Source organism: Poecilia formosa, unplaced genomic scaffold, assembly GCF_000485575.1.
Source record: "Poecilia formosa unplaced genomic scaffold, Poecilia_formosa-5.1.2 Scaffold229, whole genome shotgun sequence".
NCBI lineage: Eukaryota > Metazoa > Chordata > Actinopteri > Cyprinodontiformes > Poeciliidae > Poecilia > Poecilia formosa.
In genome coordinates, this window is record NW_006800168.1 from 37,451 (window position 1) to 61,273 (window position 23,823).

Sequence of the window (23,823 nt, forward strand, 5' to 3'; positions counted from 1 at the left end):
TACGACTTGAACTGGATGTAAAGGTTTTGTTTTTCTATCAGTTTTCTCATTTATTTCATTTGACATTTTACATGTTTGAAATAAAGATTTCACTTCAGCTCAAACATCAAAATCGGAAAGATTAAAATACAAAAAAAATAAGCTTTAAGTAAAAAAAAAAACAAAAAACTAATGTAATATAACAAATACATGTAATAAAGTTGGGGTAAAAAACTCAAACCAAATGTAAATTAAACTGAATAAAAAGTGTCTCCATGACCTTTAAGGGAAAACAATGCACATTAAATAAAAAATACAATATAAAACAAGCAAATCACAAAAGAAAATGATAAAAAAAAACAAAAAATTAACATGGTACCATTATTTATACTGCCATCTAAACTTAGATTTGATTATCTAGTCAAATACTAGATAAGTGCAATCTGCTCTGATGACACTGTGTTGATTTATTGAGAAGGAAAACATTAATGCTGTTTACCAACAAATGAATGCAGATCAGAATGGGGAATAAATGTGAGATTATTTAGCTTTAGATAAAACAAACAAAATCTGTGGCATTATAGGAGCAAAAATACAAGAAGAAATAATTTATTTTCATTAAAGACTGGTGTGGTTATAGATAATGACCACTAGAGGGCAGATGGCTCCTACAAATGAACTGATTAACTCAGCTTTAGTTAAAAAAAATCACCTGGACTTTTATGTTCTTCTTTCTGACATGTTTGACTTTTTCTCCCTGAAATTACCAGTCAGTCATTTTCTCTGTGAATCCCGTCTTCGATATCCACGTTGCGACTACATGAGAAGACTGAAACTCGGGGAGTTTTGCAGGAAATTTAAAGCAAGCCTCTGCATGCAGACTTCACCACACAAAGCTACTCGGATGCATCGAATATCAAGGCATAAATCAAGCGTGAAGACGCCGCTGAACTGTGCAACCACCGCTTCAGAGGAGAGCCTCTAAAGAAATTCTGCAGCTCTGCTGGAGCTCTGCCACCACATCGAGAATAAATTGGACATTTTTCAACCATTTTGATGCAAAAAAGCCTCCTTAGAGCCAGCAGATCCACTTTAGAAGATGCAGGAAGAACAGAGTCGATTATTAACCTTTAACCATAACTGTCTCCAGCTGAACAGAAACAAAACTGAAGAGGAATTATCTAGATTCAATGCACAGATTGAATTATTTCAGCTGGAAACTCGAGATCAGGCCTGAAATTTGTCCTGAACCTTCATAATCACATAAAGACAGTTACAAAGACGATCTTCTGTCACCTGAAGAACATTTACAGGATTAAAGGAAGATCTAGAGAAACTCATCGCATTAATTGCTGCTGCTGGCGTTCTGACTAAAACCAGGAAGACAGAGAACATCAGCCAAAGTCTGAGAGAATAGACTTTAAAATACTGTTGTTAGTTTATAAATCACTGAACGACTTAAAGATCTGCTGCTTAAAGGTCTGCTCTGCACCCCAAGAACCAAACATGGAGAAGCAGCATTCAGCTTCTATGCACCGCAAATCTAGAACAAACACCGAGTTCCTTTCACTCTACACTAAAATCCACCTGTTCAGAACCATTATAAATAAAATGTTAGTGGTTTACTGTGTGGCGTCTTTTATGCACAAATAAACTTGACAGATTGATCGACTGATTGCTGAACCTTGTCGTGGTAGGCGGTGATGAGCCACAGCTCCAGGTCCAGGTTGTTGTTCCTCTTCTCCACGCCGATGAACTGCAGCACGTTGTCGTGCTTCATGCCGCACACGCTGTAGATCTCGTACTCGTTCTGCCAGGAGAGCTTGTCCTGCGCCAGAAGAAGAAGAGTCAGCCGTCAGCTTCACCACTCTGCTGCTAACCCAGCGCAGGTCCAGGTGAGGAGGTCCCACCTGGATGGGGAAGATCTTCACCGCCACGTATTCGTTCAGCAGCTGGGCCTTCCAGACGCAGCCGAAGCGCCCCCTGGCTTTCAGCTCGATGAGCTGCAGCGGCTTCTGGCCCAGGATCGGGGAGGGAGGCGAAGGTCCTGGATCCTGTGGAGAAGCAGAAGGAAGAGAGAAGGTGACAACACGCCTTCTGGTGGTTTTACCCAGAGGTTTTATTGCTTTATTTCATCCTTCTGCTGTCCGGACTTGTGGGAGTTCGGCCCGGATTTCAGGGAAGTTTTTTTTGGCTGAGGGGAGGCTGCAGACCCAGCAGGGTTTGGATCCATTTATTTCAAATTAAGTCAAAGCCCAGAGGGCGGCCTGAGCTTGAATCTGAGATAGGAAACCTGCCAGCTGGAAGCCAACGAGCCGGAGAGAAAAAACACAGAGAAAAGCTTAGAAATCCACTGATTACTCTTTACTTTGTGTCTTTTTATTTTCTGATTTCTCCAAAAACTGCAAATCAAGAGCTTTACAGATGCAGAGGCTCCTGCGAACCTCTGCTTTAGGTTTAGCTTTTCAGATAACATTCTGCAATGCATTACCTGAAAAACTATTGGTAAAAAATCTAAAAATCTCACTAATCTATACTACAAAACAATCTTTAGTCGTTTCGTTGTGGAAAATCTCCATATTTCATCTTGACAAAACGAGATCTGGGATTAATTTGTTGCAACAACGACCTGAATTCAAGCAACTCATGATGAGAAAACAAGACCTGCAGTTGGTTTTGTTGTGATATTAGTTGATTTTTTTTTTTTTCCTTCCAATTAGTTTTTGCAAACATGTTTTCACACGGTCTTGGTATCATCAGTTCAATAAGACCTGGCCTTTGTCTCACAAAATAACAAGATGGTTTAAAAATGACTCCACTTTTTCTTTAAGGAATAGAGCATTAACGTTACATTTATGCTTTTCCACACTTGCATTTTAAAATAATCCTTGTGATCTGGAAGCATCTCGCATGTTTTTCAGGAATTAGATGTTTTAACGAAGCCGTGACGTTTCTCCAGCCCTACAATCAGTCCTCGATGTAGTTTTCCAGACCTCCGCCTGACCTCCACTGTTCCAGCTGACTGCCATTTAATTACATTACAAACAGAGGAAACGGCTGCACGAAAACACTTCATTATCTACAGCAGCCAACTTCTGCTACATGTGCGTCACAAACTTTAATTTCTCAGCGCTACGGGGCCAAAGAAGGTCCCAGATATGCTTCAAACGTCATTCCTTCAAGCACAAATGATTTCAGGCCCATCCTCATCACCGAGGAACAACTGTTGGGTTTCTTCCTGGTAAAACGAGAAATAATTTAGCTGTGTGAAAATCATAAAAGTCTCATTTTAGCTTCTTCTTGAGGTTAGACAACATATTATTGGTTGTTCAATCTTAGATTATTGCCTTTTCTAGCACCAAATGTTACAATATTTATGTTGAAGAAACCAATACTGATGTTTGAGAAAGTAATTCCAAGTTAAGTTTGACTTCATATAATAAAGTCCAGTGTCTAATGATCAGAGAATGACATTCAGCTCAGCTATGATAGCTCTGTCATAATTGGTAAAAATGACATTAGAGAACTCATGACTGCTATTGTGGATATTTGGAGAAAAAAACAGAAAGCAGTGGACTTTAATTATACGCTACAAGAGCGTGGGAAAAGAATGAAATGTGAAAGTCAAACCTTCCCAAGCTATCCTGGATATCTAGTATCAATAACAACACATAAAAACAATTCTAACTCATGAAGTTACACCAGTAACACCTAGAGGACAGCTGCTGTTGATTTCTGAACTCCAGGAACGTGTGTTTGATTTTATGTCAGCAGGTTTGCAATAAGGACTTTCAGATTTTAAACACCTGAAAATCACACCGTTAAAAGTCTTAAGCTCTAAAAGGTACTAAAAATGTCACTTTTTGATGTTTAACAAAAGATGGGAAGAAGCAAGATGTGCAGAAATGGTCACAAGTCATTTTCTACAAGTCAATTATCGAATCTGTCAGGACAAAATCAGTTCAGTCAAGTCAATCTCTGACTACTAGTTAGGTTAAAGCTGTACATTTTACTATCTACAATAACTCTTTATCTAAATGAGCTACAGCAACATTTCATAATTTCCCTTAAGGATGGAAAAAGTATTTTTGATTATGAGAAATCAAAAAGTCACAAGTTTCATTTTAGAAACTACCAACCTCCTCCAGATATCTAAAAACTTCCACCATATATAAACATGCAACTAATAAAAATGATAGTGGCACTCAGAGGATCACCATTAAAACAACAGGTGTGGTTTGATTATGTAGAGCAAGTTCAAGGTTTGAGGCTGTAATAAATGTACAAAGTGTTGACGTTTTTGTTCCCACTGCACTGTAAAGAGGTCGCAGTAATCAGATTAAGACCAGAGATATTATGTAAAGTTATGAGGCAGTATAGCGCATACCACAGCCTGTTAGAGTTTGCATGTCGCTACAAATGTCAGAAAAAAACACACAAGAGCCAGTGTGTCTGAGTGCGGCGGGTCACGCTTCCTGCATGCGTCCCGTGTTCATGCTGATGCCGTTCAAACAAAAAGCCAAAGCAGGGGCAGCCGAGCGCTCCCGATCCAAAGTAGGTTAAACACAGCTGGTGATCGGGATTAGGCTGATCACTTTCACATGTGACTTCACAGAGGGCGGCGGACGCCGGAGCACAGGCGAGAAAAGCGTGAGGAGCAGAGGAGAGGGGAGGAGGGGGGAGGCTAGAAAGAAGCATGCAGCGCCGGAGTCGCATTTCCGAAGGGATAAAAGGTGGAGGAGAAAGACGAGCACATGACTGACGGCCTTTGATGCAACCAGATATGCTGCTGTGAAATCTCAGCCTCTGAAAGAAAGAAAACGGCTGCCGGCCTGCGAGGATGTTCATGTTTTCACTTGAACCGCAGCAACTTTCAAGTCCCTGAGGCCTCGGCAGGATCTGCTCGGAGTGATGCATCGGGGGAGTGTGTTTTCTTAACCTCATAAAACAGGATTCAGACTCCAGCCAAGTCCTGGGCTGTCAGAGGAATAAAAGGAGGATTTCAGGCAACACGTACGACCTCGGATTAATTCACCAAACCTCGGCAGCCAAACTGCACACGCAGTAAAAGAAGGAGCTCAGAGTTTATACGGCATGTCCTGACAGGATCCCTGAAGCAAGCTGAGTGGCATCCATGCGGGAGTTTTTATTGGTTTGATTTTTATCAGGCGGAAATTTTACAGTTGGTCGTGAACTTTGGCCTTTGAATAAAGTACGCCAGAGTGGCTTTTAACTCCATCCCTGTGACAGCAGGGAGAAAGGAACAAAAATACGAAGAGAAAACACCTCTCCTGTTTCTTTCTGTGTATTTTTAAAGGGAAAATCACAGCAGAGGGGGAGGGAGCGCGCTGCCTTGCAGAGTGTGAGGGTGAAGGGAGGATCTGAATGTTTATTTAAGCTAGCAGAGAGCTGTAAGGCAGACCTGCTGTCTGCATGGCGCTTTCACACCAAACACAGGCCAAATCGGGGCGAAAACGACCCTCCATGCGGCGCAGGCTGGCTTTCACAGCAGCCTCCATCTCCACAGACGGGCTTTATCTATCAAAATAAGGACTCGAGTGTTGCTCCGACAGGGAGGTGTGTGGAGTTTTCCTGCTTGAGCCGGCCTGACGTCATGGTTTCATCCAGATGGGATTTGCCGTGACGACAGGTCGTCACCAGAAAGACTCATCACAACTGAAAGCCGCGTCACGGTTTGGTGGGTGATCCACCAGATGTGGTTCATGGCTTTATTTTTCTTAAAAAGCAAACAAAACATGTGCAGCAAAGCATTTTCACATGTAATTACTTTTTTTTTTAAAAGAAGAAATCTCGCTTCCTCTTTTAAGTGGGATGAATGTGATGCGTAACATAAAACACCGCCTGACTTCTGTTAAAATCTGAACTTCCAATCATAAAACAAACAATTTTGATAATCTTTTGTCAAATAAATTAACTCCTTATGAAGCTACAGTTAGAGAAAGACGCATCCAAGCCAGCCTGGGTTTACATGAATAAGTGAAACGGTGATTAACTAGATGTTCGGAAAACTGACTTCAGTTTCACGAGCGACATGCTGCAGCATGAAGAGCCACTTTTATAGGACCTGTCCTACAACATGAAGTAGGCTTACTGATCTCAACTTACAGAAAGGACTAAGAACAGATGAGAAACATCATGAAAGTGTTACAGAGGACTTTCAGACTCCAGAAAACATCAGTTAGATGTTACCCACCAATAGAGAAAACATGAAAGCAATTCTGCAGAAGAAAATTCAAACTTATGTGAATAAATGAAAATCCAGGATGAAAGGTCGGAGTTTGTGTGTCTTCGCTGAACCAAACCTTTGAGTCACAAACGCAGTCTGGTCTGGATCACATTTCTTAAAGTCGTCCCATTTAAGCCTCTCCAGACTTTGGGTTTATTTGGACTTCTTTCAGGAGAATGAGTTAGGAACATTTTGATTTCATATTTTGCAGGTTTATAAATGCAGGAGGATGTTAATAAGAGGCGAAAGGAACCAGAACGATCCGCCTGTTGATGAAAATGAGTCGAGGTTTCGGACTCTCCTGGTGCCACTTTTAAAAATACCTTTTGTTTTTGCCTAATAATCCAAGAATTGAGGAATGTAAGTGAAGCTCAAGAGTTTCTGGAGTTTCCAGAAGCACAGCGAGGATTATAATAATTCATCAACCAGTAAAAACGCCACCAAGAGAGATTCCTTCTAATCGAGAGGAACCAATGAGATGTGAGAAACAGTAATGACCCATGAAGGTGCTACAACTGCATCATTAATCCTGGTAGTGAATTCCTGTGGAGTCAATCTGCTTCTGGAAACCGCCTAGCGGACCTCAGGCTCGGCCCGGCCTGGCCGGGGAGCCACCGGATCAGTTGTCCGATCGCAGGGCGCCAAGGCCGCGGAAAGGCGCGGATTACACGCAGTCAGCAGCTCACAGGAAGCAGGAAAACAGAAACTGCTGCTTCACACCGTTCTTCCCAACCGTTAACCGGCTCCTATGGCCGAGTCGGGTTACAGCCCCCCGTCCGTCACATGAAAACGACTCCTTTGGGCCCCGCGTGAATCGTCCACTTTGGGTTTTGATGCGAACCAGGATGCAAAAATAAACCGGAACGTGAAGCCTGAGTTTTCACACACGTTTGGTCGAGGCTGATAATGAACCAGAGCTGATTCCTCTGACGTCTGCAGACAAATTCACACATAAATATCTGCACAGGTTTCACTTTTCAAACAGTAAAACTCAAGTATTTTCTTGGACGTGGAGCTAAAACCAACACAAGTTAACTAAAAAACGATAGTTTCAATTCACTATTAAATTATGACTGTTGTTAATAATGTATTGTGGTTGTATTTTACATTCTGCTGGAGGAATATGCTAAACTACAATATAACCAAATATCTGTTTTGAAATGTGTCTCTAACATACACCTGATTGGTCCAGAACAAATCATTTCAAGCTTTGTTTGACGTATAAAATATAAGACAATCAATAAGTTATTGAGTAATTAGGAGTAATAAATATTCATTAATATTTAACAAATCATGTTAAAGTAAATGACCTTCCTGCCCAAATTAAATGCTTAAACACAATAAAGTTAAATTTGATCTTTAACAAATTTCTTGCTAAGTTTTCTAGCATGTAGCAAATTATATCCAACTTAAAACAATAAAAGCTTCATCTGATTTAACTTCAGAGAAGATATTTATGTGTTATTACATTTAATGTTTTAATCAAACATTAGATTGCACCTTATTACAAAATTGTGCAATTTGAATTAAAAAAGCACTCTCCAGGACTTTCCTAACTTTGAAATCACAAGGTTTTCAAGGATTTCAAGAACCCGCACCTGCAAAAACATTTCCTATTCTTATGCTCAGGTCTGAGATGTCCGTTCTACTGAAGAAGCTGCAGCTACACATCCTTAAAAGTGGGTCACATGACAAACATCAACACCACAAGTGAACATTTGTAGAATAAAAGAAAGAAAAAAAAACAAAAACGAGGGGCTGCATTCAAAGCCGTGTTGGCGACTTTCCTGCATGCACAGAAGCAAACAAAAGACATTCATTCATGCAATTAATCCAGGCGAGGGGGAGAAAAACAAAAAGTGTTGTGAGCCAGAGTAAGCAAGGCGGTGCTGGACAAGGCAAACACAACGGTGGTGCAGGACTGAGGTGGAGAGGTCACGACCTCTACCCAAACGAACGTCAGTGAAACTGCTCTTACCTCCACCATAATATGGAAGGCGTGCTTGTTGGAAAAGGAGCATAAGAAAGCAAAGAGGAGAGATTACTGCTGCGTTCCGTCTGTTAGTGGATGAAGCAGAAGCAGGTTGAGACGCAGGCCGGTCGTCGCGTCAGAGATCCAGACGTCTGATTGGAGGATGGAGGCGACACACGGATAAGGTCAGGTGTCGCACGTTAGCGGCAGACTTAGCAACGGAAAATTAGCGTCGATGACGGGTGGAAACCCAGCGAGCATGAATGTGTCACAGACGACATAAACTCTCAAACATGCACACATCAGATACTGAGAGGCAGGAAACTGGAAAAACTACCGGTGACCTTTGAACCTAAACACATTTTGTCACGTTATGGATAAAAAGTTTATCAGCTGTTCAACTTGACCCTCTGTATAAAAAAAACATTTTCTGTAAAGGCCTCAAAATTCAAACTGTTACTGGACATTTGATCACACCATGCCTGTTGTGAGATATGGTGATGGCAGCATCATGCTATGGGCAAACACATCAAACTGATGGGAAGATGGACGGCGCTAAATAAAGAATAGCCTCGCTGCAAAAGGACAAAATACTACCAAGTATTTTTGGTTTAGTGTCTAGTGCAGATATTAACTTAAAACATGGAGAAAATGTTGTTTTATTAGTTAAATAATCTGCCAATGGAACAAGTAGATGATATTTTATCATCTGTAAACCTAAATTGCTACTTTCAACAATGACAAAAACATGCAGTGATTTGTATTTGGATGCATGTTTGAGCTTATAAATTAAGTTTTAGTTGTAACTCCTGAGAACTTTTAGTGTTTTTCACACATTAAGAACAAACCTGTAGAAACTTAAAGCCGAGGTTTTGGTGAAACCTTCATTCTAAATAATTTACAGTGGCCCTCCAGTATTAACAGGCTGCCAACAGATAGCTTAATCCACCAACAACGTCCTATTTTATAGGTCAAACATCAAATTTACCTTAAGACGCATTAATGCACACAGTAGAAAACACATATAATAACATATATATGGTTCAAATGTAGATTCATGGAGGCTGAATACCAAATAATGCCACTTTTTTTTTTAAATTACAGACTACTTTGTGTTGGTCTATCACATAAAATATCAACAAAATGCACTAAAGTCACTTGATATAAAGTGACAGAATGTGAGAACGTTCAAAGGACACTTAAAGAAATGGAATATGAACAGATTTACGTCTTAAACCAAAATAAAAGTCAAGACAATACAACTCATTTGCTGCCAGATGATCAACATTATCCCTCAGCTGAACGACTCAGGCTGGATTCCTGGAGATTTATGGGTCCGGGTGGGAATAAAGAACCTCCCCAACGTAAATAAATACATTAAGTAATAGACTTCCGTCCGAAGACTGGCTCACAAATAAATTAGAGGAACAATGGAGTCAAATCGCAGCTCAGACACCTAAAATCTCTTAAATAAGGATTGGTCGAGGAAGCCTTCACGGAGCCACGTAGTTTTAGAATCGAGATTTTAGTCTGGAAAGACTCCTAAGACCAGGAGAAACTAAAGTGAGAGTTGTGTTTGAGTGCTAAAGGTCTGAGCATTCAGACACAATCGACTCCAGTTTGTCTCCACTTGGCACCGAGGCGTGAATAATGGAGGTTTGGTGGCAAAAATGCGCTTCAAGCCGGAGCAAAATCATGACGACACCACCGGTTCATGTGGTTCTCATCTTTCTTCCTCTGCGTTTCATCCTGGATGTGATCTTGTTGCGGCCTGCAGAGTCTATAAATTAAATGTGTGCTGAAGAAAAGCCAACATGACTCGTTTTTCGCAATGTGATAAAGATAAACCAGCCTTCAGCTTTATTAAGTCCACCTCCAGCCTGGCCCCATGTAAGCCTCACAGATATATGAAGAGACGCAGAAGCAGCTCAGTTTTCTTTCTCCGCAGCCAAACAGAAAGAAAGTGAATAATCGCATTCAAATGTATTATATATTCAGAACGGGATGTATTTGTGAAGGTAAAAACGTGAAAGGTTAATCCCTGGTTTGTGTTTTTCTAACAGCACTCCACGCCAAAGCAATGTAAAAATGACTGGGAGTGACATCAGGCAGCAGGTTTAAAGACGGTCTCTGAAATGTGTTTTGTTCTGTGCAACAACAGAAACCAAACCAGCATGACGATGTTACTGGAAGCACTTCTCACCAAAGGAATGCAAGAATGACTGACAGTGACATCAGACAGCAGGTTTTTCAAGTTGGGAAAACTTTCAGTTTCACTTTGGTGTTGGGAATTGCAAGTGTTGAAGCAAACTGGCTCACAATTCACTAAAATAGTACGTTGTAACATTTATGCAGCTAATTAGCGTATTGGTGCATGCGCTCATGTCACACAGGTACCTTTGGAAACTGGTGTAGATGTTGGCCAACCTTTGACCATTATGCAAAAATATTTCTCGCCTTGAAGACTTTTAAACATGGTTTTCACCAAAAAAATGTTGGGTGGGTGCAAACCGAGAGGAAGAGGCCAAGGTGTGACGATAGAAAACTAAAAATCAAATGTGAAAACGCCCTTAAAAATTCCATACGACAAACATGGGACCTAAACTCCTCAGAATTACAAAGCTGGCATAAAAATGCTAAAATTGAGAAATAAAAATAAAAAAACACTTTAAAAAATAGCAAAAAAAAACAAAGATTAAACTCCAGGTGAAGATAAAACATAATAAAAAGCAACTAATCCGATTCTAAATTATTCTAAATTTAGGTATAATCCAACCAAAACGTGATCTAAAACTAACCACACAAGACAAGTTAAGGCAACACAAAGAGAAACCAGAGCAAAGACCTTCAGACGCCAACAAAAACAAAGCGAGAAAAGAAAATGCATCATAAGCTGGATGTTAGTCTCTGACGTTAGTTTCTCATCATCTATGCATGAGAAAAGCATGATTAGTCCTTCAACATGGCTCAATTAATACCAAGAGGGCCTTCCATCTGCACCGGATGCTTTAAATCCAACACGTGTGGTCAGTTTGTTGCCGTCACATTAAAAATACATGACTAAGTGCAGCGCGTTTTTCTCCAGAGACTCTGTTATCGAGCAGGCCGAGTCATGACTGAGCAGAAAACCTAAACAACGTTCCAATAAACACATCTGGGTTTTTGACATTTCACTGACTCGCTGCAAGACGATCCGCAACGCGACGCCAGAATTCGGAAATGAACGGCTTGGATTTCATCTGCCGAACAGAAGCGGAAAGCCTGACAGGAAGGAAGATCAATGCTCTGCAAACTGTTCAGAAAAATACTATGAGGCGAGAAAAAGTTTTTAATGAAGCAGCTTGAATTCCCATCGAGCGGATTTTAAATACATTCCTGTGCTTGCGACCTCCTTTTCCTTCCCTCCTGCCCTCCTACACCTACTCCTTTATGCAATAATCCACTTCAACTCCATTACAGTCGCCCGGCATGACTTCATTTGCTCCACGTTGGCTAATATATTTCATTTTATTCACGCATTGCTGAGAGAATCTCTTACATATCGCCGCTCGATATGTTACCCCTGATCTGGTGGTGCCGTTTATCCCCCCCCCCACTCATTTATCCGTTTGCAGGTAAAAACGCTCCAAAAGCCTCTTAGACTTGCTGTTTTTCCGATGCACATCAGCTTTGTTTCCAGATTGCATTGTGTAACTGTCTTTTTATCTCTCTCCCGCTAAGCTTCGGCGCTCTGCAAATACAATAAGTGAGCGGAGAGAACTGCACGTCTCTCTTCGCTCGCTCGCTTCCCCCGCACTGCACCCACCCACCCACTCACCCACCACCTCCATCCTCGGAGGCAGAGCTGCGAGCTTCTCTGTGTTTAGTTTTGTTTGCCTATATAAAGCCTCATCAATAATGCAGAGGCCCCTGACTCCTCTTCCATACGCTGGAAAGCTCTGCTTTTCTTCCCCCTGCTGCCGAGCAGCTCAGCGTATACCTCTGCTGCAGAGGAGAGAAACACGAAGCTAAATTCATCAGGAGTTTAAGAGTTTAATTTCTCTGGAGTGTTTTCAACATTTAAGCGCGCAGAGAAAACGGTGGGGAGACCAGAAGAGACTCTGAAAGGTTCGAACTCAACCAGCGCAATGAATTTCCGATGAAATTCAATGAAAGAGATTTCTAAAAAAGCATGAAGCAGAAGGTTCACACGAGGTTCATGAGCGGAACATTTCAAGGCTTTTTTCATAGATTTCTAGTTTAACTTAAAAGAACAAAGATGTGTCTGTCTGGTGGTTCAACGAGCCTCTGAGATGATGTGAAGTAACAATTATCTGATTCAGTCGATGTGGAGGAATGTTGGTCCAGTTTGAACCAAACTTCAGCTGCCCATATCATCACCCCGCCTCCTCTGTGCTCGACCTTTTTCTTGTGGATTTTAGCCGAACATTTCTCCTTTGGTTTATTCTAAAGCAGCTCTGCAAACTCAGGAGGCAGAAAGTCGTGATAGATCCGGAGTTTGAGCGGATCTGAACTGAAACGACACAGAAACCGACTATGACTAAAGACTGAGATATTTTTACCTGGGAAGCAACGAGCTCAGATGTTTACAGAGCTGAGGTCAGGACATGATGGACGGCTGGACAGACGGATTTTAGTTTGTAATATTTCTCCTTTCAAACTGTTTCCTTCCTCCAGACTGAAGGAATTTGTGAAACAGAGAAACTTGGATGAACTTTCAAGTCGGACCAGCTAACATATTTAAACCTTGGTAAATTTACGACAGGAACTATAAACATAACTGATCTCTGCTTTACTCTCAGTGAAGCCCTGAGCATCCACCGTTTCTCTGCTCTAAACAGTAAAAGATGTTTGAGTCCAGATTAAGGACATTACAGTCAAACACAGTAGATTCAAGTTGTGACAAAGCTGCTTTCTGCTTCTGCTGCTTCCATTTCCTGGGAAAGACTAACGTGACACTCAGGAACTGAGACGGTTTCCATTTCCTCTGTTAGCATTTAACAGGTAAAGGTGAGGTCACCGCGGGTGAATACACGGAAAGAGAAACTCGGACGCCCGAGCGCCGGGTGAGACTTACATGTGTGGGGACGAGGGCAGCAGGGTAGGCCAGCTTGTGGTGCCTCCACATCCAGAAGGAGAAGAGGACGACGCCGGCCAGGCCGATGATGGGGACCAGGGAGTACAGCAGCGTGCTGAACAGCGCCGGCTTCGGGGAGAACGGGTTGGAAGTGGCTGCGGGGACAGACAGACAGGAAGTGGTTGGAGAGGAGGAATGAACGCTAGGAGACGCGTCCGATTGGGCGGCAATAACCCCGGCTTACTGCTGCTGTGCTTAGAGATCATATCAGAGCGCACGCACGCACACACACACACACACACACACACGCACACACACACAGAAGAGTGGGGCGGGATTAGCAAATCCATCTCGTGACATAACGTAATCCTGCAGCCAAAAATACCAGCGCTCTCTGCCGGCTCGGCCCGTAACAAGGTGCCGTTGTTTGATTCAGCAGCCGGCAACGGGTGGGGGAGGGGCTTCGCCAGCTGCTCTGTGGGCCTCTCAGGCTGTTAGCGACGACTTCTTTACACAACAGGCTGTCTGCAGGTTTCTCTCAGTCACATCCAAACCAACACAAGCAGACAGACGAGCCTGGTGGCTGTAAAGTGAGAAGTGCAAGGACGTCGGACGAGCCGCTGCCGGAGGAAACACTGGGAGGACTGGAGGCTGCTGCAGACGCAGCTTCCTGTTCAAACTCTGGACTCCTGATGTCTGAACACTTCAGTACAGCCTCCATCCAGGCGGTTTCTGCTCTTGCTTTGGACTTTTTCACTAAAGCTGCTGTTTAGGGTTGAAACGAGTAATCGACTCATCGACAGCTGGAGTATAGAAACTCTATAAAAGGCCTTTCGCTAAAAGAGCAACACACTCAGACCAATATCTGATCAAAAACTGTACAAAAATATACACATTTAAATTTTATATTTATACCCAGAACTCCTCAAGTTGCAGTTTTAGCTTCACACAGTTCAAATTCTGCAAAACATTTCTATTAAGGAACTGTTCCTGGCTCAGAACAGATCAGTTCTACACTGAGCTTCTCACATGTTGATGTTAGAAGGTTTTTTTATTTGCATCCTTTCCATAATAATCAAGGATGCTTTTACTAAATTTTAGGCAGCTGAAGGCTTAAGATTCTGTTTAAAAATCTAATTGAATTGCATCTTTTAACATATTTTTAATGAAAAAACCTGCAGAATGTGTCAATTTTTTTAAGTGATTAATCATCAGAACAGCCTCATTTTTTTTAATTAAAGAAATGCTCAAAATGATTAAACTTGATGATTTATTTTTCTCTGATGTCGTATTCCAACATGGCGCAGAGGAGAGAAGCTGTGCTGTACGTACTGTAGGCGGTGGAGTGGCTGGTGTCGTTCTGCGGCTGCGTGTCCGGGACGTACATGAACCTCTCGTTGCACATGTTGCCTTCACAGCAGCAGAAGAAAACCTCGGGGCTCACCTTCCTCTCCACACACTCGTAGCTGCAGAGGACATCGAGGTGGGAATTAGAAACACACACACACACACACACACACACACACACACACACAGAGCGATCCATCTCTGCACGCAGAGGCACTTTTATTATTCAGAGTGCATCGAACATAAAAGATGTGACGTTGTGCAAAAAGCATGAACACACACTCCTCTCTCTTCTTTTCATTCCCTCACAGCCACAGAGGACAATGAAACACAACATTTATTAAATAACTCCTACGTGAGCCAATACACACACACACACACACACACACACACACACACACACTATTTCACTCTCTCAGAGTCATCAGATAAAAGCCAAAGGAAGTGGCAGCCGCCCTCGACTTGCTCTGCGCTCTCCAGGGAGGCCAGCCGGCGCCGTCTGAACCGAGGCACCTGAACGCAGCGGACTGCAACTTTATCGTTTGACAATCAAAGGAAAACACAAATTGCCTCAAACCAACTCCTGATACCAGCTTCAAATTCTAGTGAGCAGAAAACTATGAAGACACACTTCATTAGTAGATGCTTTTTTTAGACTTTTCAGAAATTTAATCAGTTTCAAGCGCAAAGCTTTTTCATTTCTGTCAGTTGCAGTAATTAAAATGTGGCCTTGTGCGAGTTATTCGAATGGGAAGCACACCGAGGGACAAAAAAAATGTGCTCAAGGTGAATTTAAATGTGTTTAGAGTTGCCAGTGAGTCATGATGAGCTGGCTTTGTCTTGATGAGAAAGGAAGAGCTGTCTGCAGGCGATAAATGTAAAGCTACCTCACAAAGACTTCCATCTCTGAGCTGGATGAAAACTGAGGCGATGCTTCACAGAATCTGAACTCAGGTTTGAGTTCAGAACTGAGATCTAAGATCTGGGCAAACGGTCCTTTTAATCACTCAGTAATCAATGAAACTTCTGATCGATGGGTTTGACAGGAACTCAAAGCCACCGCCAGCAGATTGAACATTATCTGATAATAATCCTGCAAAGATCTGACCAAAAACCTGAAGGACAAATTATGATTCAGTTTAATGAATCATAAATTCAATGAAAGAAAGAAATACAAATATTTTAATGCAACTGAAATTAAGCTAAGTGAAGATAAGCTAGGTAGAATAAATTAATCTAAAGCACTGTAAACAAAACTAATTTTAACAAAAGGTTCTAATAAAATGACCTAACCAAGCTAAGACAGACTGAGGTGAAATAAGAAACTCAATTAACCTACAAAAAATAAACTAAGCTAACATAAGCTAAACTAATGTAGGCTAAACAAAACTAAGATATGGTAAACTAAACTAAATTAAGCCAAGACAAGACAAACTAAGCTAACAAATTTAACTAAAGATAAAGTAGGCAGGGTAATCACCAAACTAAACTCATACAATATATGCTAACATAGATTCAAATAAGATAATGTAGGCTAAACGGACATAGCTTAAACTAAGCTAGTGTAGCCAAAACTAAGCTAACATAGGATAAATTAACACAGGGTAAACTAAGATAGGCTAAGCTAAGCTAAAGTAATGTAAAGAAAACAAATTTTCACAAAAGACAAAGAAAGCTAAAGTAGGTAGGCTTAATTAAACCAACGTCAACAAACTAAACTCATACTGTGCTAAACCATACAACAGTATTCTAACGTAGGATAAATTAAGTTAACATAGGCTAAGCTAACTTAGGTTAAAATAAGCTAAAATACAAATTTATCAAAGGTTAAAATGACGGAACTAAGCTAAGATAGACTAACAACATTAGCTTACCAAAAGGTAAATTAAGCTAAGTTACTTGAAACAAGTCAAGACAGACCAACATTCTTTAGCCAAGACACATGCAGATGAACAAGCTAGCATATCATGCTAACAATTTAGCAATTCAATTTCAATATTTCTTAATTAGCCTCACGGAACAGCGCAGTAGTTATAATTTAGTGCTAAAATGTTTTCAAATTATTTTGGGAGTTAAAATTATATGTTCTGCTTGTCAAACTGTTGTGACGTTATATTTAAACGCAGAAATGGGAAATTGTGGTATTTTTAGAAAGAACTACTTAAATTAAAATCAATTCACTGCTATTTTTGTTTTGCTATGTGCAGAAAAAAACATTGACAGAGTTTTGGGTCAAAATTAATGTTTTTAGGTTATTAAATAATGAGAGAAAGAAGCCTCTAGTTGAATGGATATGCATTTTCTCATGGTTCAGTTGAAGAAAATAAAACATTCATAATTTCAGGGCACATTTCTGGAGCTTTAGTCCAAAATGAATCATTTGTGTTATCTAAATCATCAGTAAGGACACAACTGCTCCCTCAAACTTATTGAAAGTCTCCCTGCGTACCTGTCGTAGCAGTTCATGTCGTCCAGCCAGCAGCCCTGCTTGATGATCTCAATGGTGCCCGAGACGTTCTTCCACGTGGCGAAGCAGTGCCGCCGCTTGTCCTTTTCGCCGATGCAGTCCTCGGTGCCGGTGTGGTTGCTTCGGTCCTTCTCCCAGCTGGAGCTGAAGAGGACACATTCCTGCGTCTCCGAGCGTCCCAGAATGGCACCTGCAGAGGACAAACGGGGACTCACTTCAGTACGGCTGTTTGTGCTCTCCAAACTGAAATAGAAGGTAATTTAGTTTTGTTTGAATAACGGTATCAAAACACACAATGAGCGAAAGTAATAATAAAATTATGCATCTGCTGAGATTTTCTAACTTTATTTGGGAATCAAAGGCGGCTGGATGCAAAGTGAGCAACGATACAGAGCAATCCTGTATGCAATACAGAGGTGCATTTTGCATTTAGTTTTTCGTATGTATTTTTTAGCTGCAGATGCATCCTTTCCAACTAATGACGAAGCATATACATAAATAACGCAGTCATTGCATTTTAGGCAATCAAATGTTTATTTCCTTATTTAAAAAATAAATTGCTTATTTGCATATTTTCCTGTATTTCTAGTATTGTGTAAAAAAGGATTCAAATGAAAACCCGACTGATCGTCTGAATAATCGATTACTAATCTTTACTTGCATAGCTGCTGGAAATTGTTTTAATAAAAGCAATGTGAAGAATGTAGAAATATTAAAAGGGTATAATTATTCTTTCAAAAGGATATTCTGATGTGAAACAGTTTCTAAACATGTAAATCAAACATCAAAAAGCTCCTGAAAACTGTGTTATTCTCCAAGCCCTGCAGCTCAAATGAGAAACAATCAGTGATTTCCAACAAGCTCTGATAAGGTACACTGAGTGGTTAACATAAAAAAAACACACACAAAAAAAATCTAATTTTTCTGAGGTGAAATGCTCCGATTGGGGTTCTTGTGCGTGATTACAGACTCCAGGTGCAGCTAAATGAAAACGGAGAGAAATCCCACGCCAATAAATGTTTGCTTGTTGTTCATTCCGGCAGAGTTCTTCAAACAAATATGAGATTAATTGAGCAATTTACGCCGCAGACATGAGAAATTAGTTCTCATCTTCTGCACTGGATGTTCATTTAAGTAAAGCCGGTTAACGCCTCCCTGAGAGCCCTGCAGCCTCCCCTCTGCAGCCAGCAGGAACAGCTGCAGAGAGGTCACGCTGCCTCCCATCCGGACCCGCCGGCGCTTTTCTCTCGTCACATCGTTTTCTCTGAAGTGGAGGAGTATTTCGCAGCAACAGGTGCAGCCGGGAACTGTTGCATCTGTGACTGAGGCGAGTGGAATGTGCAAGGCGGAAAAATGCAGAAATAATTGGTTTGCTTCGCAAATGTGCAACGACGAGACGTGGGGAATAATCGGACGGAGAACGCCTGCAACTTTTCCTGCACTTAAAAGTAGAAAGGGAAAAAAAAAATAAAAAATAAAAATTAGCATTGAGGAAACTATCTATCATCACCACAACGCCCTGGAGCGAGTCGCTCACATCCGTAACAGGAATTATGTGTGAAGAAAAGCTGCTGAAAAGGAAAGAACAAGACAATAATGGGGACGTAAGTGCATTAGATATGGCCCTGCAGGAATAGCACCGCATCCGGAGGTTAGAGACAACTCCTTTGATCTGACAGCGTTGATGGATTGTTATTTTTGCCCAACATCCAGCACCCGGGGCAACAGAACATGGGAGAGAAGCCCCAGTGTTCAAAAGACAGAAGTCTGACTGCATGTTCCCCCCGATGCAACTCTGAGTTCCCGTGTTACGTGATTTGCAGTGAATGCAGCAGCAAGGCAGGATCTCCTTTTGTTCAGATCAGAAATAAAGCAGCAACTCTGGGCTGCTCCGTCTTTACAGGCTGCTAAATTAAATCTGACCTCAATTTGATTCTTATTGTTTTAGGTGACAGACTTAAAAAAAATCTTGTCAGCTGCAAAAATATATTTATTTTATAACCGGGACAACTGACTCTACACTCTATGAGTAGAAATAAAAAATGTACATGAAAAGGTAAATATATATACATATTTTAAATTAACTTAACATCTTTAAAAATATAAATATGAAATTATGGATCAATAATCTTTAAGTAAATTTCTGAAAAAATTTCCAGAGGAATACAAACATTCACATTAAAGTACATAAATTCATATTAATGATTAAAACAACTAAATGATGTGAAAACTTTGAATAAATTAATCTAAAAGCTTCTAAATAAAAATCTAAACCGACATTTAAATACTATATAAATGTGCATATTTTACTTCCAAGCAAACATTTATAAATGAATATTATTAGCAATTGATTAATTTCCTTTTAAATTATTGTTTTTTCAATTAAGAGAAATTTGAAAAACAAATTCACTTTTTAAGCTAAATAAATTTAGTCAAAAGAATAATTCTATCTAAAAGCTTCATATTTAAATATATTCTAAAATAAAAACATACAAATGAATAATGTTTTAAATCATGCGGAGAACAAAAACTTTCTATATCAACTAATTAAACTGCAGCATTGGATTCTCTCTGACCTGCAGCATTAAGGTCTGCATGTTTAAATGGAGCTTTTCTTTTTTTTTTAATTGCTTTTCTTGGTATTGCGATAGCAGAGCGTCGTCTCAAAGAGCTCGGAGCCATGTGAACTGCAAACACGGCTGCTAAGAGCTCCAATCAATCACAGGTGACAATACATGGAGCCGCTTGCCAAAGGTGAGCTATAGCTGCCCGGATATGAAGGACATAAAGCGCAAGAATCAATCTTCTGGGTTGTGCTGAAGTTTACGAAGGCGGATATGATGGGAAGCTGCCGGATTGTGCAACGGCCCGGTTTCCACCCAGCAGCGAACGAGAAAAAAACTGCTTTGTCTGAAGGGAGAAATTCACACAGTGGAATGAGACGCCATGAAAGGACCGGCTCGCTTTGTTTACCCGAACGCTGCAGATAATTCAGACTTATTGTAGCCGCTTCATCATAATCAGAGCCAGACAACAGAGATGGAGGGAACCTTGAGATGCATGAATGTAAGATAAGACAGAAACACATTCTCAGAACAAAGATGAAGACTTGAAAAAGTGTTTCAGGATCTATAATTGGGGTCACGCAGTTCAACAGGGCATCTTTTAAGCAACTCGCTGTCGGGTGCTATGGTAACCGCCTGGCTCCATTCATGATGCTGCCACTTTTTATTAGAAAAATCAATCAACATGACCCAATACAATGCAACTTTTCCATAGATCCAGACATCAATTTGCATTTAGTGCCAAGTGGATGAAAAGTGATCACCTGCATGCTAATAATGGCAGAAAAAAACTCGCATGGAGTCCAAGAGACTCCAGCAGCCAGCTCAGTTTCCCTCCGTCAGCTTCTCTGTTCCCAACTTTAAGTTCAAGCGGGTCTGTTTTCTTTCCTCAGGTGGAGAGGAATGACCTGGTAGCATTTCACTGAGACACAGCTCTCTGTTCAACTCAAAGCGGAGATTTATCGAGCAGAACCGTGACCTACTTTAGCTGCGGACATTTCAGCAACACCTCCCCTGCAAAATGTCTAAACACCTGACCCACTTTCCAGCTCACCAGGGTTTTGGGCTTTTAATATGAAAAGGAAATGCCTGTTAGCCGTCCTCAGATTATTACAACACTTTACATTCCAGCAGGAAAGAAGTAACTCCATTACAATGGAGATCTTCACAGAGAATAAAGCTGCAAAGAGTTAATGCAATTCACCCGACGGATTGCTTTCGACGGACGGATGAATGGATACAGATACAACCAATAGAATCGATTTGAATTCAAAGTGAATCTGGACCAACGAGGGTTTCAATTCAAAAATACTTTATTAATCTCAAAGGGAAATAAAATAACATTTACACACTTGGATATGATTTACTGAACTGAATCACAGCAGTGGAAACCAAAGCAATCATTCAGTCATGTTAAACTTTGCGCTGCTGAACACGTTAATTATTGATAAACATGAGCTGAACTACAGGAAGAGAAGATATTTACAATATTTGTGTTGATAATTATTAAAATGTTTAAAATGTAGGTTTTGAACAAGCATTCTAGTAAAGACAAACAGTGAAATGTGATTTATTTTTTAAAGACAGAAGTATGTATAATCCATTTCAGGATGTTGAAGTGTTTGATGCAGTCCTGACCCATTGTGTTGGCCCAGTTGTGAAACATAATCATGAGTAATTTCTCCCAGAAGGATTTCCAAACACACTCCCTTTCTCTCGGTGAGGACGGGTCAAGCTGCACTTCTCTGCAACACAAGAGGCCAGCGCTCCACAGAGACAAACCAAACATCACAGGGGACGAGCTCCACCTCTCCGCCAGCGAAGTGAGCTCTTTCCAAGCTGGAGGGAGACGCTAGTGGCCGGTGAGGTGCATGCTGGGTGGGAAATGATCAGCCAAGCCTCCCTGGCAGGTGGCCAGCTCCACTTGGAGGTGTTGTTCTGTTGCTGTGTAGCAGCCGCCTCGTTCTGAGCTGATAACTGCATTAAAACGGGATGTCATATCACTTATTTAGCCCGTTAAAACACATGAACAAGCTCCAGCTTCCTGTTTTGGAGCCTCATAATGAAGTGGCGCTTTGGCGATTGGGGGCGCGGCGCTGAACTCAAGTGGGTAAACAACTCATTCATCAAGGGCCCGTTTTTGTGCGGCTGCCAGCGGCGGGGATTGTTCGTTATGATGGAAATTGTTCCAAGGATCAACTTATCATCTGCGTTCCTGGTGATGTATGGTTCTGTGGGCTTTTTAAACATTCCTGCACAGCGTTGAAAAACGAACTTAGTCAGAGGTCAGAAGGTCAAAGTGCTATCTGCAGAGCTGGCCGCTCTTTTCTTCCCGGCAACGCTTGTTGTTGGTGCTGATGCAACCCGACACTCATGCCTCCCCCGGCCCCCATGCGGGACTCAAGAGGCGGCTAAATGCGGCTCCTGCATGTGGGACTTGATTCAGGAGAAATCTGTAATCACAGCAGCAGCAGCAGCAGCACCTGGCTGCACTCATCCCACATACAAGTCATTCATTTTGTCTCACAGAGCGCTAACTTGGGTTTGGTTATGCACCTCTAGCTACTCTTCGTCATGGGAAAAACAAGAGAACATTCAGTTGTAAAAGTTAAGAAATACCAAAGGGAAGGTGACGTTTAAATTCAACTGGTTCTATTTTGTAATTATTTGATACCCAGTGTTGGTCCATCAATTAAAGTCTCACCAAAAGTTTGTTTGTTCAGGATTTCCCCAAGAAATCTAGGAAAGCTCCAATGCGTTTTTGTTTTAAAAAATGTTAAGTTGACAGGCAATTATGCAAATAAAACATAAACAACAAAGAAAATGCACAAGTGGATGAGATAAAACTAGTCTTTCTGTAGGTTGTTTGTGTAAAAACATCTAAAAAATAATTTAAGATAACGCTTAGCTTGGTGAGGGGCAAGTAAAGCCTGGTGGCCCGCCAGGCTTATAATACTGTGGGAGAAACGCTGTCGTCGTTTAAAAGGGGCCTATTGAGCAAAACACCAGTTATTCTCAGTATTTTTCTAAAGTACAGTGAATATTTATTTTCATCCGTCTCTTTCTGGTCATTTTAGTAGAGAAATATGTATAATATTGGGAAATATCAGTTATTAGCCATAACAGTAATATTAATATTGGATATCTATTGAACAAAATTTTCATATCCACAGTTTCAGTAGCTTTTACGGTAGCACCAAAGCTGATATCACTTTGTGTAATGATGCATATTAATTTAAATTTGCAGTTTAAAATATTAATATAGGCCGTTATAAATCTCTTCAGAGGTGATGTCTTGTATTAATGTATTTGACATATTTGCGGGCGGCTGTGGTGCGCAACCGCATGTCCAATTTTTAACCTCACAGCTTGCAAAACCACAGTGCAGACAGTGTCATGCTAACAAAAACCCTCTTCAGTGAAGATGCCATTATTGACAGAAGAACGTTCACATTTAGTAATTAAGACGTTTGTTATATTAGGTGTTTGTCCTGATTGTTACTCCGCCTGAATATAAAGTAAAGATTCAGCAGACACCAGGAAGGCTGGACCTAATGCAGCTCTACTGTCCGTCTTTTGAGGACGTTAGATTTGGAAATCTGTTTAGAAATTCACACTTAGTAAAGCTAACCACAATAAGCATGCTAATCGCTAATGTACAATGCCATTTGGAGCCTCTGTTCCTAGCATAAATATAGGTGCAATGAATATTTTCAGCCCAGAATAAAAATAAGACTCAATGACTGGAAGCCTAAACAGTTTTTCCCGCTAATCGTCCAAACATTCCTGATGTATGTTTAGAAGACCCTTAAAACCTGTTTATTTTTGTACTGGTTTTAAAAAGCCACCGTTCCAAAAACCCAGACATGCTAGAGTAACTCAAGAGTTTTCTTCGGATTTATCAAGCTTAAAGTGATGCAACACTGCCCCTCCCCACCTGTTGCTGCACAGAGGTGGTTTAAACATTCCAGCTTCTTTCACAAGAATGAAATGAGCCGAGCAGCAAGGCAGTACAATATTAACTTAATGCACTTTAAATTGATCATTTCTTACTTACTTTTGATTAAAATATTCAAAATATTGAAAATTTGTCCCTGGTAAAATGATTAGATCTATTATAATGTAATACTTTTAGCACCAGGAAATGTAATTGTAAGTTCATCACTTTTT

General features: G+C 40.9%; 1 protein-coding gene across 2 annotated transcripts in view; it reads right to left on the minus strand.

Moving 5' to 3' along the window:
* Positions 1-23,823, minus strand: part of acvr2ab (activin A receptor type 2Ab) — a 40,940-nt gene that overhangs the window by 7,508 nt on the left and 9,609 nt on the right. The window contains exons 2-7 of one of the 2 annotated variants that reach the window (XM_016680002.1): positions 17,072-17,279; positions 14,608-14,741; positions 13,276-13,430; positions 8,205-8,228; positions 1,890-2,033; positions 1,664-1,807 (exon numbers count right to left, since the gene is read on the minus strand). In XM_016680002.1, coding sequence (XP_016535488.1) covers positions 1,664-1,807; positions 1,890-2,033; positions 8,205-8,228; positions 13,276-13,430; positions 14,608-14,741; positions 17,072-17,279 — 809 coding nt within the window. The remainder of the gene's footprint in view (positions 1-1,663; positions 1,808-1,889; positions 2,034-8,204; positions 8,229-13,275; positions 13,431-14,607; positions 14,742-17,071; positions 17,280-23,823) is intronic. The other variant, XM_007568664.2, reaches the window with a different exon arrangement.